Here is a 17,193-nt window from a genome sequence, read left to right as displayed (position 1 = left end):
TACCCTCATTCTGGATTCACTATTTCGCGGATGCGTGTATATATTTCGCTAATTATTGCCCGGAATGTGTATGGAATATTAATCACAGTAAAGATGTTTCGACAAGCATACAAAAGAAACTAAGGAAATGGATCACCATGAACCTTGTCCCCAAGCGTTGAAAGCCACGCCTCGGAGGTTCCAAATCCCCTCTTTGGGTTGTACATTTCCCTTCACATCTTTGGCACGGCTGAATACCTGTCCTTTGTCTGCGGCGCTCGCTACGGTAGCCTCCCATAACACCCAGCTCCAGGGTCCCTCTTGATAGGTGATCCTCGCCGAAACCCACGATACACCACTGTCGACAGAGACTTCGACCGATTCAACGTTGCCATCCGGTCCTCCAATCGCATAGCCTTTGACGAGGATCCCTGATGAAGAAGGAAGTTTCGTTACAGAGCCAATAACAGTGTTGAGCGGAAGGCATGTCATTGCTGGGTATTTAGGCCAAAGAGGTTGAGCAGCCGCTTTCGATTCAACCTATGAGGTATCGTAAGACAACCTGTCGTAAGTTTTAGGGCAACTACTTACATCTGGTGGAAGGACTTTGTAGTCCCGTTGCTGGTAAAAGTTGGGTGACTCGGACGAGGACACCGAGATGGTGTCCACCCATTTGACCCATCGAGCACCTAGGTAACCCGGCACCACGACTCGAAGTGGTCCACCGTGGTCAGGGGAGAGCGGTTCATCGTTCATCTAAGGGATATCCTGTTAGCCACAAGAAACTCATGAACTTAGTGGCAAGAAACCTCGTATGCTAGCAGCACCTCGTTTTCCTGGTTGAGAGCATGATCGAGAGGCACAGAGGCACCATAATACTCGTCATCTTGGCAGAGAGTTGCATACGATGCAAAGCACACATGCAAGTTGGCGTTATTGTCGGATAAACCTGTGTGGTTCAATATATCACGAAGCCGCACGCCACTCCAACTGCAGTTGGCTATAACCCCATCGCCCCAAGCGACACCATGAACAGGTTTGATGGCACCCATCTCTTTGCGACGGTTCCCTGCGCACTTTTTACTTGAAGTCAAGTGAGCGTTCACCGCACCTTCATTGGAGGCTCACCTGCAGCGCTGCGATTACTCGGACTTTTGGGAAGTCCTCTCGCAATGCCTTCATGCTGAGGACAACTTCTCTATCGACTATGCCTTTGACAGTGACGCGGTACGCATCGTCATCGAAGTCCCGCACCGGACCATGGTTGCGGCAATATACTAGCTCCTCTGGCGTGTACGGAAATTCTACCAACGCTGGAGCACGAGGCTCTGCATTGAATGGCTGAACACCTTGGATGACGAGTAGATCGGAGTGTGGAGGTTCTTCATCGTATACCATGGGTATAGTGTAGGAGGTAGTCATGGTTGAGGACATCGTTGTAATAGGGCTGCCAACCGGACCTCAACCGCCTGGCATGGGTCCAGGGCAGTCTATACATTGTGGGCTGCAGCATGGGGAACATCAGGCGAATGAACTCCACTCGATTGACTGCAGCACAGGAGATGAAGTATGTATTTTAGTATATCTTATGTTGGCAGTTAGTGATGGCGCAATAGGTTACCACGATGTACGAAGTACAACTACGAACATGAAGTATAATCCACCAGACCACCGTCTGGAACTCTGGTATCAGGCAAGCAGAGTGCGACGTCCTCGCCAGATAGATTAGTAAATACTCGAGAATATTCCATCCGTGTAATCGAGATGAATTCACCGTATACTCCGTCACGTTTCATTTTTCGGGCGACGAACGACTGCACACCCCCAAGCAGAGCATTTACCGTTGTAATCTTGGAATCCCAGCTTACAAAAGACGATACAGCAGTGCCGTCTATGCGCGTGGATTCTGTGCTTCCGTACGGATCTGGTTAAATATTATAAAGCTGTTGTGTTGCTGTTGAGCGGGGCGCGGGGACCCACTTTGCATCATTTTCCCTTCCACCATATTTTTCCACCAAACAAGTCCAATCGCAGGGTCCACAAGCATCACCGGAAAGACGGAGTAGGGGGTGATTACATCTAGCTCTTGGTCAGGAAGCCGAGAAATGGAGGGTATGCCGGTGTTGGAAATGTAGCCAGTGATTTCTCCAGAGGCGTCTGTCACGTCTGTGAACCAGGTCAGCACAGCGCAGTCTACGGGGATGAGAAAACTCACTGTTAACGCTGGCGAACATGCCGGGATTTCGTGTGAGCTTCGAGTTGCATGTGCGGGCTCTCTCATTGTTCATATACACCCGCCTACTGAGAAGTAAACTCGCGGACGGTCCTCAGAGGTACCGAAGGTCGTACCGCACCAAGGGGATATCAAGGTATGGCATCTCCATAAACTTCCAATTTTCGTGGCTGGAAAACCAAAAGCCTAACGACAAGAGACGACAAGTCAGCCATATGCTTCCCAGAACTGGCCAACAACACAAAACCTTTTTGGACGGTGATATTTTCGTAAACCTCAGACTGATAATTGACCGCGGCCAATTGCGGCCTTTTGACCTCCCATAATTGATTCCTATCGGAAGACCCTAGTCCCCCGAAGAAATGAAGGAACCAAGTAAACAGTTCGCCTTCGTAAGGGTCGTCGAGTAAGCCACTCCCCTCGCATGTGTACTTCTGAGATGGATGGTTGACAGGAAGAGATTGATTCCCGATGGTCACAACTGCGCACACTCGGCCGTTGCCTGCATAGAATATCTACTCACCTTTTAGTATGCATCTAGATAGTAACGGAGTGGAGCACCGACTTGTTTCACCGTGGTTTTTAACATAATTGAGGTACGTTTGCCACCCGGAAGCAAGAGTCCGAGACTGATGATCTCCTCGAGCGTTGAGTGCTTCGATAGCACTATATATAGCCCAAATGAATTCTCTTTATGTCCATGGAGTCATCATCAGTGAAATCTTCTTAGAACCAATTTGGGACACACCCATTGTCAAGAGCAGGAACACGGTTCACCCAATCCCACGTAGGTTGCAACGGCACGTCACCATGGGTGAACCATGGGAGAAACCCACCAAACCCAGGAAATGTGCTGTTAAATTCCTGACATGATGCGAGTTTCTTGGAGAGAATATCTAACGCGATCTGAGGCGCCAGCTCTGGGACCAATGGAGAGAGGAACCTTGCGGCTCGCTTATCACCGGCGATGGCATGAGTGTAAACCATAACTTGCAACGCCTAAAAACAAAAAAAAAACAGATAAATCTAGCCTTCCATGGAAATCGGGCGATCTACTACCTCTTTGCTGGCGGCGCTGAATGGGTGCTTGACAGTGGCAATTCCGCTATGTGGGTCCAACAGTGTGCCGTCGAATGACATTCCATTTTCCGTGCTGTACGAGACGTTATTCTGATGAAACTGCCCCTCCCAATACAGAAGATCCCATGCGAAGCGGTCAGGCTGATTGAGGACAGAGTTCTGAGACTCTGCAGTGGCGAAACGGCATGGCGGAGAGTCAGTTCCCAGCCCAGATACGAGGGCACCGACACCTGAGAGGATGAGGGCCGCTAGGATGTACATGGGACCACTTATTACGTCCCTTGGTTAAACCGTTATTTATACGGCAACATGCTGGAGTGTGGACAGGTGACCGGAGAGTACGCATGATAATTGTCTGCCGACGTCTTCAATAAACCCACACGACCTCCATGACGTGCGTGCAAAGTGTTAAATGGAGTAAAGGTCGAGGACTTGAATGCAAAGTTCTGTAAAGGAAGCCCTTTGACTCAGTCACGTCGCGAGGAGACAAGCCTGCAATGTGGATGTCCCTATATAACAACCTTGTACGACTTGACTTAGTTGGTGCGTCTATTATACTAGCCAATTGCTTTTGCGAACATGCTACAAGCTCGGTTGACAAAAGCCAAGTGTATGTAGCTTTGATAGAGAAGTAATCAAGGCTCCAAAGAAGCGGGGAAGGTGCCGTTCTCTCGCTGATCATCCCATTTGCTAATCTAGTGAATATGTTAGCGAAAGTGCATCAAGATATATGTAGCGAAGCAACTCACCCATTCGTCTATTCAAAGCAAGTCAGAACCGTCACATATATCCTATCCTATTGGATAAAGTCACTTACTGGGGCAGAGGGAGTTGTACGCCTTCTTGAATTGCTTGCAGGGGGCGAAGTCCTCTCCCTTGGCGGTTATACACTTGAAGTAGTCGGTATAGTTCTGGAAGCTGGTGATGGCATTTAGAGTGTCCTCTCATAGCAGTGGAAAGTAGTAGGCTCACCAATTTCTGGTCTGGTTGGTGTTAGGGAAGCGGGCTGCAATTACATGTGAGCATCATCGAAGTTCGGGTGCATGCAGCACGACAAACCATCGAAGCCAACAGTTTGGAGAACATATTTGCTGCAAATTGCATGAGGATAAGTTCTAGCAAAGAGCGGAAATAGTACCTGGTGGTTTCTGCAGACTCGGACATGATGGTGGTTGAAGGAAAGGTCGCTCAATGTCGGGCCAAGGCGGACAGTTGAAGGGATGGTTACGTAAGCAATATCTGGCTAGGCGCACCTGGACTTATACTGCAACCTTACCTCAACGACATTAGATTCCTGACATAGTACTATGGACGCCCTCAAAGCTGAAATTGCAACGAAGAGAAAGGCACTCACTGAGGACCCTATATTGGCCTCACGACCTACAAAATACATGCGCAGAGGGGAAATCGAGAAGATGAAGGAGGAGCAGGAAAGGAAAGCTCGCGAAGAGAAGGAACAGGCTGAGCGAACCGCTCGTGAGGCAGCGCAGGAGAAGAAGGCAGCGCAGGATCTGGCCAAATCTCAAGTATGTGAATGTCCAATCTCATTGATGATAGGTAACTTCGTCTGACTTGGCACTGGAGAGCAGACACCTACATCTCGCTCTGCGTCACCTGCTCAGGGTTCCACAGTGCGTGACGCGGAATCACCGAAGCCAGAGTCATCATTCAGCATCTCGAACGAGGAGACGATACGTCGACTTCGAGTCAAGGGCCAACCTATCAGACTTTTCGGGGAGTCGGACAAGGACAGACGGCTACGACTCAGGGCGCTGGAACTAATTGAAGAAAAGGGTCACGATCGGCAAGGAGGTCAGAATGATTTTAAGAAGGCACTCGAAGACGTGGAGAACGTGGAGAGGGAGTTGAAGAGCAAGACCAAGGGCAAGAAGAAGGATGAGACAGATTCGCAGTCCATGGGCGTACTGGACTTGGACTTGCTCAAAACGGACCCAGATAGGCTTTACCCTATCATCTATTACACCTTGAAGCGCACGCTGAAGGAATGGGAAGAGGCAATGGACGAACGCCCAGGTACGCTTGAATTCGTTCATGCGACCCTCATTGCTAACTATTGTCACTGATAGACCACATCAAGCGCACGACCCAAGGAAAGCTCGCGGCCGCGACGCAGGTACAATCAGCCCAGTATCTGAAGCCGTTATTTAAAGCACTGCGTTCAAGGGTTTGTCCGGCGTCCTCCATTGCTCCATCAAGTCATTGATATTGATCATTCACTAGTCGCTTGCTTCCGACGTGCTTGCCCGTATGGCTGAAATTGTGCACCACATGCAAAAACGACAATACCAAAGGGCCAACGACGCCTATTTGCGTCTGTCCATCGGCAATGCACCTTGGCCGATTGGTGTTACTATGGTTGGGTAAGTTTAGAAGTTGTTCCCTGCTACCCACCCTGATGATCTATTCTTCCTTTAGTATTCACGAACGTTCCGCCCGAGAAAAGATTTCCTCGGACCAGGTCGCGCATGTGTTGAATGACGAAGTGAGCCGGAAGTATATTCAGAGTCTCAAAAGGTATGCAGTTTTCGTGTGAATTACTATGTAGTTGCTCAACGAATGCGATTGCTCCTAGATTACTCACATTCTCCCAAACGAAATACCCTCCAGAAGATGTCTCACAGTTAATGGGTTGATTGAGGCATATCTGTATTATAGTGGCTATATACCGCGGCTGATCCTTGCATGTCTACTATTATTTGTTGGGAGCTACCGTTTCCCCTTCTTTGTCTTTTTGGGATTTGGGTTTGGATCCTTGTACTCAGGCGTCGCTGCTGCATGACCACTAGCCTTGATATGCGAAAACAACTTTGTCTTACTCGGGAAACCGGATTTACAAATATTGCATCGATGCTGCACCTTTGGTGAGGGTAAGCTTTGGAGATTCGCGTCTGTTTAAAAAGAACTTACTTGAGCATCAGTAGGGTTTGGGGCCTCTCCTTTCTGAGCCTCTGCCCTTTTTGCTTGACGCGCTCGACGCTTGTCTCGCTTGGTAGGTACAGTTTCGTGGGTCTCTTCCCCCTCGTTCGTTGGAATGTTGTCGGTGTTTCCATCAGGGCTTATTGTTGGATGCTGGATACTCGCTTCGACGGCGGGTGGTGCAGCTTGCGTGTAGTAATCTTCATCCGGCCTTGGGACTGGTAGTCCGGCCTCCTCGAGCGCGGTGTCAATAGTTCCCAAAGAAGCGCTCTCGCCACCCGTTTCCGAGTTATCAACTTCATCTCCTGGAATATCTGGCTCGCTGAATGATTCCAATTCGTCTAGCTGTTCTGTCTCCTCTAAGGCGAGCTCCTCGTCCTCTGCAAGCATTTCCCGTTTTAGGCGTTCAACCTCCTTCATATGCTTCTTGCTTCGTTCATGGCTCGACCAAGCAGCTTCACTTCGAAACAATTTCCTACAAGCTACACATTCCCATTCTTCCGGGTCCTCCGTTTCTGCGGCCGCCCAGTCCAAATCAGCATCGTGACGCTCCCTGTTGATCTTCTGCCAGTCTTGTTCCACGTAGTCGGCCCAGGAAGTCGCCTGCTTCTTTGGTGTGGAGGTGCCCGAAGCAGCGGGTTGTGTAGAAGCCTGCGACTTTGTAGCCAGATGTACTTTGTACCGTGGATCCCGCTTTCGCAGGAATTTCGTTAGCGACTAAAAGACAGGTTAGCATTGATTGGGAACTGAACAGAGTGAGAGGGGATCAATACACGAATCGTGTCATTGTACTCTCTACGGGCATTGTCGCGGGCCTTCTTGTTGTCTTTCTCCATTGCCCTGGGTCGGGATCAATCAGTTGTGGGCGGGGTACACCGAATCAAAGACCGGCGCATACCTCCTGATGCGGCGATCTGGGGCTTCGGAAAGATTCCACTGATCCATCCAAGCGAAATCTTTAGATGTAGCGAAATTTATCCATCCATTGTAAAAATGCCTGACCGCTTCAGGAGAGTCGTTCTTCTCTGCGGCCCAAGGCCAAGTAGAGTACCCAAAGGATGGAAACTCAACATGGTCGGCAAACATGGCCTCTTCACTTGCAAGGCGATGGAAGAGGTTTCGGTAGATGGTGAAGAAAGACTGGATAGAGGTCGTCAGCTCACTCCTCAAACATGGAAGGATAAGAGTGCGTCTACATTGTCTCCATCGTCAAAGTCTGGCCACTTCGTAGCGTCGAAGAATTGTGCAAGATGGCGGACAGTTAGACCTCGGTCGCGTGCGCGAGATGGAGGAGCACCCTTCCGAATCCCCTCGAACACCGTTTCAGCGTCAGGCTCCGGTATCAGACGCGCTTTATGGGAGTCATACCAAGCACGTTCCTACTTAGATGTGGGTGAGCGAGAGGCGTCATTAAAGGAAATGATTTGACAAGTACTTGTTCATCGCTTAAGACCTATCGGTTATCTCTATGTCAGTGTTTGATACACCTACGGCTTGAGTACCCAGGCACTCGCCTCATATGCTTGTTGAAGAGCTGCAAAGCGCTTCGTTGCGCCTTCGATATCATCCTGGTTTTTGTCTGGATGGTGTATCAAGGCAAGTCTACGGAACGATCGCTACATAGTAGGTCATTAACTGATAATCTATGGTCATAAACGGATGGCTTGCTTTTATCTCATCGCCTGTGGCGGACTCTTCAATCTCTAAGAGTTGATAATAGTCGATCAATTCCGAATCGTTTTCCTGGGCTTCACCACCGCTTCGCCCAGTTGACTCGCGAGCACCCATTGAGCTGATTGAGTCAGTGGTGGCTGGTAAAAATCCATCATAAGCGCTTGAGGTTGATAGCCTTAGCGTGAAACAGGAGCAAATAGTCCTCGATCGAAATGCGGCAGTGCTCAAAGCCTCCGACGCGAATCGTTCATTCCGGGTTTCCTCAACCTCCACCTTTTTTTGCAAAAAATGTCCGACCTTTTCAAATCCTCGTCGTCGCCTGCTGGTGAGTTTTTTCTCGTATGCTGTGCAAACCAGTCCCAATGACGCTACCGTAACAGACATGGCCTCGCGAAAAGAGGCTCTCATGGACTCCGTGCGAAGTGAGGTGGCCCTCGCCAATGCTCAAGAATTGATCAACGTATGGGCTTCGGAACGCGTGGGATCTCGGTGTGCGTGCTGAAACAGTTTTGCCAGAAAACTAATGAGAAATGCTACCTCAAATGTGTCCCTAAGCCGGGCACTTCCTTGTCAAGTTCGGAGCAGGTACGCACCGGGTGCAGTAATGTAGTAATGATTGTTGGCACGCGAATATCTGACATTGATTCTCGTAGACATGTCTGTCAAGGTGCTTGGATAGATATATGGAAGCATGTGAGTCTTCCCCTTCTCAACCACTTAATTTCTTTCTGATACACGATCTAGTCAATATCTGCAGCCGCGCATACATTGGACGTATTAACAAGGAGCGCAGCGGGTCTCAGTTCCAGTGATTTATATCCATACCTTAGACTCAGTCACCCGCATCGCATCGTATTTAATGTTAACCAGCGCCGCAAATGGCATTTATTCCAAAGTAGAACGCACACAGTGCGCCACCGTTGAGAAAGGGAAATCCGATAATGGTTACAACTATAAGAACAACCTCTGCGCCACAGCATCAAGCGAAGTGAAGCAAACTACCAAAGAGCAAGGAAAGAGGATAGGATACGCAATAAAGATAGGAACGAAGCCATTAAACTGTGATGCGAAGCCAAGAGTGGAAGGGATTATACGAGAGAATGACGGTTAAACAGATGGAAGGGGAAAGACGAGGGGAAGAGAGCGATTAGCTATGAATTAGGTATTACCTACGCAAGCGGATATGATTAGCACTGACCAGCCAGGCGTACGGATTGATATGCGATGATTAAGCAGAACTTTGAGGAACCCGGTGTATATCTTCCTCGGATTCGTACATGACGGCGGGAAGACCAGAAGAGACTGTCGTCGCAGACGAGGAGCCACTGGCTTCGGGGCCATAATTACTAGATGTTGGGTGGTAAGGGGTAGTGAGGACGGATGTTGGAATTCTGTTATTATAGTAGTGTGAGATGCTTGCTGTTGAATGCCGACGTGTACCGGATGCAGCGCCGGTTGCACCATAGAATTGGGGGAATTGCTGTCCCTGGTAACTTCGAGCTATGGGATTCCCGAAGTTACTTTGTGGGAGCCCGGCTGATTTAGGATACTCTCGGTACGTGGAGGGATCGAATACGGGTGCGGATTGTGTTTGATGGGCAGTAGCATCATGGGATGCATAGGTCCCTGGAGACGGTTGATCAAGCGATCGCGAATCCACAGTGGGATAGTGAGCTATAGGGTGGGGGTAGCTCAGTGTGATGGGTCCAGAATAGGATTGACGACGGCGACGTTCCTGTTCTTCGAGAGAAGCGGAAATAGGGTCGTCGGCGTAATGACTTGTTGGGGAATTGAGGCTGACTAAGGGAGGTTGCGGGATGTCCATTGCTGGCGATGATGGGTCTCCGCGGTAGGTGGGCGAGTGCAGCACGATGTCAGAGCCGTGACCAGATGTATAAGCCCCGAGGCTGCGCATGAGATGGGATAGCTGCACAGCGGAACCAATCAAGTCGTGGCGAAGAACAGCAGTCGCTTGTTGCCCTTCGGTCCAATCCGCGCATCTTTTCCAGTACACATGGACGGAACCGTCAGGGAGGGGAGATGAGGTGTTCTCCATGTAGAAGTGCGGCGGCTTGGACAAGACGAAAGTTGCTAGGCCCGATCCTGGAGCTGCGTGGGCGAAGTGGGTCTCGAGGATGGTATCGAAGGGAATCTCCATCTTGAAGCCATAACCGCCCGAGCGAATAAACCATGTTAGGCAGCGCTTTGCCTCGCACATGTACGCTATCAAATCATGCCCTCCTCTGGGCGTCGAAATGCGCCGCCAGGTGCCGACGGATAGATCAGAACAAATAATGATAGTGACAGCTACAGGCTAAATAGTTAGAACCACAACTGCATTTGGACAGAATTTTCACTGACGTTCATCTTCGTGGATGAGGTTATGGAGATCCACTTCGTAACCTGTGGAAAGGTCCGGAGGCGTGCTGGGGGGTGCTTCAGTGCTTCCACTGCGTCCCTTCTGCCTCCCATCGAGGAGCTTAGCCTTCGCTCTCCTGCAAGATTGAAGCTCTGTTGAGAAACGATGGGGATATCGACGACATTGAAAACTCACCGATTCTGGAACCAGATCTGAGTCTGCCGCTCCTGCATCCCAAGAAGTTCACTAATCTCGCGTCGACGGGCTGCCGTAGGGCTGCGATCGTGAGCAAAGAATTTCTCTAAATGAATCAACTGCTCTGGTGTCACACGAGAACGCTTCTTCTTCTCTCTGTCCTTGGCCGAACCAGTAGACGTAGACCTGGCGCGCGAAGCGGAACCAACTTCCCGTTCGTCATTGGTATCGCTTGGTTCCGAGGAGCAGGAGCTGCGACGAGTGGCTACGGGAGTGATGGGAGAAATTGTTGAGATACTGCTGGGAGTGGAAAGAGCAGAGTCGGGATGATCGTCTTCTTCTTTGACGTTGTAGGCGAAAACCGAAGAGTCAAGCTGCAAGGGTGGGCACCGGGCTCGAGGCTCTATATACGAGTAGTGGTGGTCCAGGTGCTTGGCTATAAGTCGAGGAAGTTGTAAGTCGGAGCGGAATAGACGAGAGGGCAACCGAAGAGCGACTTACATTCCATATGGGAATCCCAGCTGGCCGGGTAGCTTGAAAGCAAGGCAGCAGCCAGATTGAATAAGTGGCGGCGGTATGAGGTCTGCGCGACTTATTATGTGAGTCGGAGGTGGCGGCGCAGCCGGAGATCAAACACGAAGATGGAAAAGAGGAGTGGATTTTTCAATCTGCCAAAGTCGGAAAGGCAGATTGAGGAAAAAGAGAGGCAAGTGTCGATCTGACGATAGGAGCTGGACCAAAAGAGTGTGGATGAATGAAGGAATGACGAGAGGAAGAGAACAGGGTGAAACTAGGAGAGAGCCGGCGTGGGTTGAGACAAAAGGTATAACGCGTATGGCTTGTAAAGTGGGGGCTTTTTTTCCGTCATCCCGAAGGAGGGTCTAGTTGGATCGGAATCTAGGAACACTATATTGGGTTGTGCTGATGGCAAGGTAACGGCGCTGTTCTGGGAGCATCAAACTCATCCAACGGAGAGATCTCGATATCACCTGTGAAAACATAGTAGTGGAAGAGAAAACCAAAAAGATCATCATACGAACAGCGCAAGACAGAAACATGGACTGATAAAACTCCATAGTCCATTTCATACGCCATCACTACACAGCAATGGCAGAATTCCAGCTGGCGGACTAACCTTGGCTCCAGACTAGCGATCGATAGGCCTTGGCGACGAGTTACTTGCTTTGTGCGACTTCTTGCCCGACACATTCTATCTATAGAAAGTTCAGCCATTGTTCACCGCTATCAGCATTCGAAGAAACTCTATGAATATCGCCTTGTCCGCCACTTGGTTGCTAGGCTGAATAAACGCTGGAACCCGTCAAACCACCAAGTTCGCACAATTTTGCTCCGCCCCTGAGCGTCAGTGCTCGATATCACGCAGCTCCTCCAGGTACGCTGAACGTCCGATCCGTTGGAAACTCTGACATATACCACTGCAAATGACCGAGAGGAGAGTGCAGAGGCCATCAAGCCCTTGCGGAGGGGAATGTTGGGGAAAGCACTCGAAAAGACTCAGAAGATGGGATCGTGAGGGATCCGAGGAATAGGTACGAAACCATAAAGGTACGATGACCGGACAAAGGGGACATAACAGTTGCAACCACGCGACCGACCGCCGGGTGTGCCCACCACGAAGGGCAGGGAAAAGTGGAAATACATTCAATCAAGATCATCACCAGTTTCAATGATACATCCCGGTTTGGGTGCGAAGAAGACTCTGCTGTGAGGCGTGTACATGAGAGAAAAACTACTCATGGTTGCTAGCTGCCTGCTTAACTAAGGACTCACTTTGTCTCCGCAATATTCGGAACACCGCCGAGAACCACGAGTGATGCCATACGAGATCTGGAAGTACAGAAGACAAGGTATCTTCAAGAACCACACGGAGGATGGTTGCTGAGAGCCGTTGATGAGCGTGCCAAACAGTCAAGACTGTGAGAGGATGATCATCAGTGACGGACAATGATTAACCAGGTGGAGGTACGCAGTGGATTTTAATAGTGGAACGCGACTAATGACGGACGAGGTGAGCTGCAAGCTATATCAGGTATGGGGGGCCAGATACAGATCATCTTGGTTCCAACATTTCCACATCGTCCGTTTTCATCACGGAGAGTCAGCGACCCGATGTTGATGGCGCCTAGCAGAAAGAACCTGGCGGGGACCGAGTCAGCGATAAATTGATATACCCACTGTGGCACCGGTTGCCGCAGGAATGATCTTTGCATGTCACGCCGGGAGGAAATTGCGCGAATAGAGGTAGGCGCGCTGCGAGGATGTGAACCCAGATTGTATTATACTTGCCTTTCGCCACGCCCATACAAGGGATCGGTGGGTATACTTACGCAGGAGAAAACACGAAAGCGAAAGGAGAAAAGTACGACGGAAAACAAATCTTACACTCCCACCACCAACAGGATACGCGGAGCCATGCGAGTCGATGGGAGCAAACCATATCACTAATATCTTGGCCGTTTGGAATCTCTTTCTTCGAAACCGCCGCCAGGTCCTTCACGCTTGAGATCGCCACGATAACCACCTCCTCCGTAGCCACCGCCAGGAGGACCATGTCCACCGATACCTGGAGGGCCACCCGGACCACCAAACCCAACTTGCCCATTCGATGGAGGCCCATTGCCAAATCCATTCGGTGGATGGTCGAATCCGCCTCCATTGTAACCGATACCGCCTCCTCGTCCGCCTCTGTTCGCAATGAGTCAGAAACGATCGGGCCAGAATACCGAGAATTATTACCTGAAGCCTCCTCTGAAGCCTCCACCATCACCGCCAAACCCGCCACGGAACCCCCCGCCACCACCTCCCCTGTCATTGAATCCTCCTCTGTCACCAAATCCTCCCCTGTCGCTAAATCCTCCTCTGTCACCTCCGAACCCTCCTCTGTCACCGAACCCTCCTCTGTCACCGAACCCTCCTCTATCACCACCAAATCCTCCTCTGTCATTGAATCCCCCTCTGTCGCCTCCAAACCCACCACGGAAACCTCCTCGTCCGCCACGAAAGCCCCCTCTGTTACCAAACCCACGCCCACCTCCAAAGCCGCCACGGAAGCCGCCGCGAGACGGAGGCGCTGCTGAAACAGCGACAGGCTCAACACGTTTAGGCCGACCTCCCAAGCCGCCTCCAAGCCGACGAGGCTTCCAACCACGGACAGTACGTCCACGCTCGACATCTACAAGTATGCGTTTTCCCATTATATGTAGACCGTCCGATTCCTTATAGGCGGCTGTAGAAAGGCAGAGGCGAGTTATAACATTAACATGCGAGGCTAGGATGAACAAACTCACCCTTCATGTCCCGTTCACGTTCGTATACAATGAATGCGTAGCCTCTGCTGCGGCCTTTCTTATCCCGTACAATCCTGACTCGCTCAATGGTGCCGTATGTCTCGAACTCGCGACGAAGATCGTTTTCGGTTGCATTTTTATTCTGAAATTACGATGTCAGTTTCACGGCTCTAGCTGGAAGTTGGGGAAACTACAGACCAAACGAGATATAAAGAGTGTTTTATAAGGATCCCCTATAGCCTCTGGGTCGTCGGCAGGTTTGTCTGGAAATGAAGGTCAGGATGAACGCACCGGAGCAGAAAGGGGGGGACGTACAAGTTTCTTTAGCAATCTTAAACTCCTCTGTTTTCTTTTTTTTTCGCTCCTCGCGTCGTAGTTGCCGCTGGTATTCCACGGCAAGCGTAAACGTGGGTTCTTCACCATCCTCCATCTCTCCATTGGAAGCAATGAGACTATCTGTCGTGGCTTCCTTCAGACGAGCAAGGATGGGGCCGACACCGCTGACAGCCTTGCTCGTAACCCGGTCAATGTCCTTGTCGACAGGTCGCGAGTATGGCAGAGGGGGTCGAGGTGCGAAGAGTTTTAGAAGGTTAGGCGGTAAAAGATGGGTGCCAGGCATTGTAGATGTAATAAATTAGCAGGGGTCCCTGGATTCAGTTTAAATGTCGATAAGGGAAGAGAAATGTTAGGTCCAGAAGCATACAATGCCGACGCTTGTCGACGACGGCGACGAAGAGAGGTTTGGGAAAGTTTTGGGACTCCGCGCTACACGCAATTCACAAAGCTTGGTCTGTGCGTCCCATAACTCATTCCAATGATATGGCAGGTCAGTCCCGCCCACTGTCTTCGTCGGTCGCTCCTTCATTCTCCTTTACAGCGTGGGTCCATACAGTTAACCAATTGCTATAAGGCAAGAAGGTTTCTGTCGTCGTCTGCAACGCCATCGTTCACTTCCTACTTCTTCCACAATGCCCAATGGTCGAGCACACGGAAGCTCGATGCCTTTTCGTCGCAACCAGCTGTTCCCGACGCGTCGCCTTCGGTCAGTGTTGCAGGCTTCAAACCCGTAGAACGTTTATCTCCTCGGAGCCTGTTAAAAGTCTACAGTCAACTTTCGAAGGAACGGCTTACGATTCTGAACGTGCTCACAGCTATGTCCGGGGTCGCCCTCTCACCATTTCCGACGACTGTACCCGTTTTGTTGTCAACCGCAGTCGGAACTGCATTCTGCGCAGCGTCAGCCAATACCCTTAATCAATTACAAGAAATTCCATTCGATGCACAGATGGCAAGAACACGTTCGAGACCGCTGGTGCGAAGAGCTATATCCCCCGAACACGCTGCGGGATTTGCCCTTGTCACCGGTATCGCTGGGCCAGTGATCCTGTGGACAATGGTGAACCCAACAACCGCTATTCTGGGTGCTGCGAATGTTATCCTTTATGCGGGTGTCTATACATGGATGAAGCGCAAAAGTGTCTTCAACACCTGGGTGGGCGCCGTAGTGGGCGCCGTTCCCCCGCTGATGGGATGGACTGCATGCGGTGGTCGGCTTATCCCTAACGACCTATCGCAAATCCCGCTTTATCTTCCCTCCTTCATGTACCCCGAATCGCTCCTTCCCTTGGAATCGTCCATGCTTGACAGTCCCTTGGCGCCATTCGCGTTATTTATGCTCCTGTTCTATTGGCAATTCCCTCACTTCAATTCGATATCGCACCTCGTGAGAGGTTCCTACGCTCAAGCGGGGTATCGAATGCTCTCGGTCGTCTCGCCCAAGAAGAACTCCTTAGTGTCGCTCAGACACTCGTTACTCCTCATCCCTACGTGCTCCGTCTTGATCCCCCTGGCCGGACTCACTACATGGCATTTCGCCCTGACAAGTTTGATCCCTAACTTGATTTGCGCCCGCGCTGCCTGGAGATTTCACCAGACAGGGGGGGAGAAGGAGGCGAGGAGCGTCTGGCATCACTGTTTGCTTCATCTTCCGGTCATACTGGGACTCATGATGGTGCACAAAAGAGGTATAGACTGGTTGGAGTATATAGGACTCAGGTCAACACCCTCCGTAGAAGAGCAATCATAATTTACTTTGGTCGACAGCACACAATAATGGCCCGTCTGCATGTCGATAGCTTTTCGAGCTACCGGATGGCTACAGCGCTTCGTCGTTAACCATCAGACAGTCAGACCCTGGGTTTCCGCTTGAGCGGGTAGAAGGCTCTAACAATCGACCCTCCTTGCTCTACACCGGCCCTGTGCTAAGCTCCACGATTCGCCCGCCCGGCTTCACGGGAGGCTTGACGCGTCTCTCAGAAACCATTTGGAAACTGTCCAGCCTTCAAAAAAAAAACTCGTGGTCAAGCTTGGGTCAAGCCTGTTTGATTGACTCTTGAGCTCGGGACACGCATTCATAATCCGAATAAACCTGCATGCACTGGCAGTATCTTACAACGACCCTGTGCTGGCGCACATCCTGAGTCTCCGACCAGCGGCGATTGAGGTCAAAGACAGCAGAGCAATGTAACAGTGAAGAGAAACAGACGTAGCAGACAAGAATATATACAGTAATGTATCTACTCCTTGTGCTTCCTCATTTCTCGTCTCTTCTTCAACGCTTCCAACCTGGATTTCATCTGAACAACCTTCATGTCAGCATCCTCCTGCGCCCGCTCTTCCTCGAGTAATCTGTCCATGATCAACTCCCTCTCATCCTGTTCCTTGTTCCTCCTCAGAGTCTCCTCGTCCACTACTTCTTCCTTCGCAGCCTCCGCATCTGGAGCAGCGGGCATACCCACCGTGACGTCGGTCATCTCTGCATCGACCATGATAGTCGCTCGTTCGTAGACTTCGCGTGTATCGGGCTCCTCCGTGGGCGCATTGACTACTTCGCGCTGAAAACGTTCCCATTCATCGTCGAGTCCCTTTTCTTGAGTCGATGGGTGTATGGCTGGAGGGGCCACTTCCATGTTTTCGTCTTCATCATCAGATCCGTCTTGTGTGAGAACAGGAGCCTGAGATGGGTCTGAGAAGAAATCTGACGGGAAGGACTGTTCGATTCGGGCTTTCTTGGAGGCACCTCCTTCAGTGTCTATTGGAGGATCCACGGACTTTCTCTTTTCCCCAATCGTCTCCTTTGGCTGATCTAGATGCTGGTCTGCCAGTGCCTGCTGCTGCTTCCGCTCTTCTCGCAACCTCTCCTCGTTCTTCAGACGCGCGACATTGGTGCGGTGTGCTTTACTTCCCAGATGACCCTCCCATGCGGATGCATGCTTTACGATGGAGCTGCATGCAGTGCATCTCAGCTGACCCGATTGAGAGTACGCAGCCAGAGGGTGATTAATGCGGACTTCTTGCCGTTTGGCCTTGAGGAGTGCGCGAACATCAGCCATAGCTTCACTCAAAGTTCATGCGACCTTGTATCGAGC

General features: G+C 50.7%; 10 protein-coding genes across 10 annotated transcripts; 3 read left to right on the top strand and 7 right to left on the bottom strand.

The window, feature by feature from the left end:
* Nucleotides 1-132: 132 nt before the first annotated feature.
* Nucleotides 133-1,413, bottom strand: PC9H_009644 (uncharacterized protein; the record flags this gene model as incomplete). Its single annotated transcript, XM_036779142.1, has 4 exons — nucleotides 133-519; nucleotides 571-735; nucleotides 789-1,055; nucleotides 1,108-1,413. 4 exons carry the CDS (start codon nucleotides 1,411-1,413, stop codon nucleotides 133-135), a joined length of 1,125 nt encoding a protein of 374 aa, XP_036628531.1.
* A 206-nt stretch (nucleotides 1,414-1,619) lies between these two features.
* On the bottom strand, nucleotides 1,620-3,553 carry PC9H_009643 (uncharacterized protein; the record flags this gene model as incomplete). Its single annotated transcript, XM_036779141.1, has 8 exons — nucleotides 1,620-1,903; nucleotides 1,960-2,145; nucleotides 2,195-2,277; nucleotides 2,329-2,398; nucleotides 2,460-2,727; nucleotides 2,800-2,902; nucleotides 2,961-3,211; nucleotides 3,272-3,553. The coding sequence occupies 8 exons, from the start codon at nucleotides 3,551-3,553 to the stop codon at nucleotides 1,620-1,622; spliced, it is 1,527 nt and encodes a 508-aa protein (XP_036628530.1).
* A 374-nt stretch (nucleotides 3,554-3,927) lies between these two features.
* Nucleotides 3,928-4,456, bottom strand: COX12 (Cytochrome c oxidase subunit 6B; the record flags this gene model as incomplete). The annotated part of the gene is made up of 6 exons (XM_036779140.1): nucleotides 3,928-3,987; nucleotides 4,042-4,049; nucleotides 4,110-4,210; nucleotides 4,265-4,298; nucleotides 4,352-4,383; nucleotides 4,431-4,456. 6 exons carry the CDS (start codon nucleotides 4,454-4,456, stop codon nucleotides 3,928-3,930), a joined length of 261 nt encoding a protein of 86 aa, XP_036628529.1.
* A 143-nt stretch (nucleotides 4,457-4,599) lies between these two features.
* PRP18 (mRNA splicing protein prp18) lies at nucleotides 4,600-5,946 on the top strand (the record flags this gene model as incomplete). The annotated part of the gene is made up of 6 exons (XM_036779139.1): nucleotides 4,600-4,818; nucleotides 4,879-5,326; nucleotides 5,380-5,477; nucleotides 5,534-5,673; nucleotides 5,729-5,827; nucleotides 5,886-5,946. 6 exons carry the CDS (start codon nucleotides 4,600-4,602, stop codon nucleotides 5,944-5,946), a joined length of 1,065 nt encoding a protein of 354 aa, XP_036628528.1.
* Nucleotides 5,947-6,019: 73 nt separating this feature from the next.
* On the bottom strand, nucleotides 6,020-8,017 carry PC9H_009640 (uncharacterized protein; the record flags this gene model as incomplete). The annotated part of the gene is made up of 7 exons (XM_036779138.1): nucleotides 6,020-6,169; nucleotides 6,221-6,946; nucleotides 7,003-7,069; nucleotides 7,128-7,369; nucleotides 7,426-7,608; nucleotides 7,732-7,831; nucleotides 7,887-8,017. 7 exons carry the CDS (start codon nucleotides 8,015-8,017, stop codon nucleotides 6,020-6,022), a joined length of 1,599 nt encoding a protein of 532 aa, XP_036628527.1.
* A 174-nt stretch (nucleotides 8,018-8,191) lies between these two features.
* TIM13 (protein translocase subunit) lies at nucleotides 8,192-8,715 on the top strand (the record flags this gene model as incomplete). Its single annotated transcript, XM_036779137.1, has 5 exons — nucleotides 8,192-8,228; nucleotides 8,284-8,363; nucleotides 8,420-8,488; nucleotides 8,557-8,596; nucleotides 8,648-8,715. The coding sequence occupies 5 exons, from the start codon at nucleotides 8,192-8,194 to the stop codon at nucleotides 8,713-8,715; spliced, it is 294 nt and encodes a 97-aa protein (XP_036628526.1).
* A 416-nt stretch (nucleotides 8,716-9,131) lies between these two features.
* PC9H_009638 (uncharacterized protein) lies at nucleotides 9,132-10,965 on the bottom strand (the record flags this gene model as incomplete). The annotated part of the gene is made up of 4 exons (XM_036779136.1): nucleotides 9,132-10,210; nucleotides 10,265-10,398; nucleotides 10,458-10,893; nucleotides 10,959-10,965. 4 exons carry the CDS (start codon nucleotides 10,963-10,965, stop codon nucleotides 9,132-9,134), a joined length of 1,656 nt encoding a protein of 551 aa, XP_036628525.1.
* Nucleotides 10,966-12,919: 1,954 nt separating this feature from the next.
* On the bottom strand, nucleotides 12,920-14,384 carry PC9H_009637 (uncharacterized protein; the record flags this gene model as incomplete). Its single annotated transcript, XM_036779135.1, has 5 exons — nucleotides 12,920-13,163; nucleotides 13,215-13,704; nucleotides 13,766-13,907; nucleotides 13,964-14,028; nucleotides 14,081-14,384. 5 exons carry the CDS (start codon nucleotides 14,382-14,384, stop codon nucleotides 12,920-12,922), a joined length of 1,245 nt encoding a protein of 414 aa, XP_036628524.1.
* Nucleotides 14,385-14,579: 195 nt separating this feature from the next.
* Nucleotides 14,580-15,851, top strand: COX10 (Protoheme IX farnesyltransferase, mitochondrial; the record flags this gene model as incomplete). The annotated part of the gene is made up of 1 exon (XM_036779134.1): nucleotides 14,580-15,851. One exon carries the CDS (start codon nucleotides 14,580-14,582, stop codon nucleotides 15,849-15,851), a length of 1,272 nt encoding a protein of 423 aa, XP_036628523.1.
* Nucleotides 15,852-16,341: 490 nt separating this feature from the next.
* Nucleotides 16,342-17,157, bottom strand: PC9H_009635 (uncharacterized protein; the record flags this gene model as incomplete). The annotated part of the gene is made up of 1 exon (XM_036779133.1): nucleotides 16,342-17,157. The coding sequence occupies one exon, from the start codon at nucleotides 17,155-17,157 to the stop codon at nucleotides 16,342-16,344; it is 816 nt and encodes a 271-aa protein (XP_036628522.1).
* Nucleotides 17,158-17,193: the final 36 nt, after the last annotated feature.

Source organism: Pleurotus ostreatus (genome assembly GCF_014466165.1).
Source record: "Pleurotus ostreatus strain PC9 chromosome Unknown scaffold_7, whole genome shotgun sequence".
NCBI classification, from domain to species: domain Eukaryota; kingdom Fungi; phylum Basidiomycota; class Agaricomycetes; order Agaricales; family Pleurotaceae; genus Pleurotus; species Pleurotus ostreatus.
The sequence above is the reverse complement of the archived record's forward strand: the minus strand, read 5'-3'. Positions and strand labels throughout refer to the sequence as shown.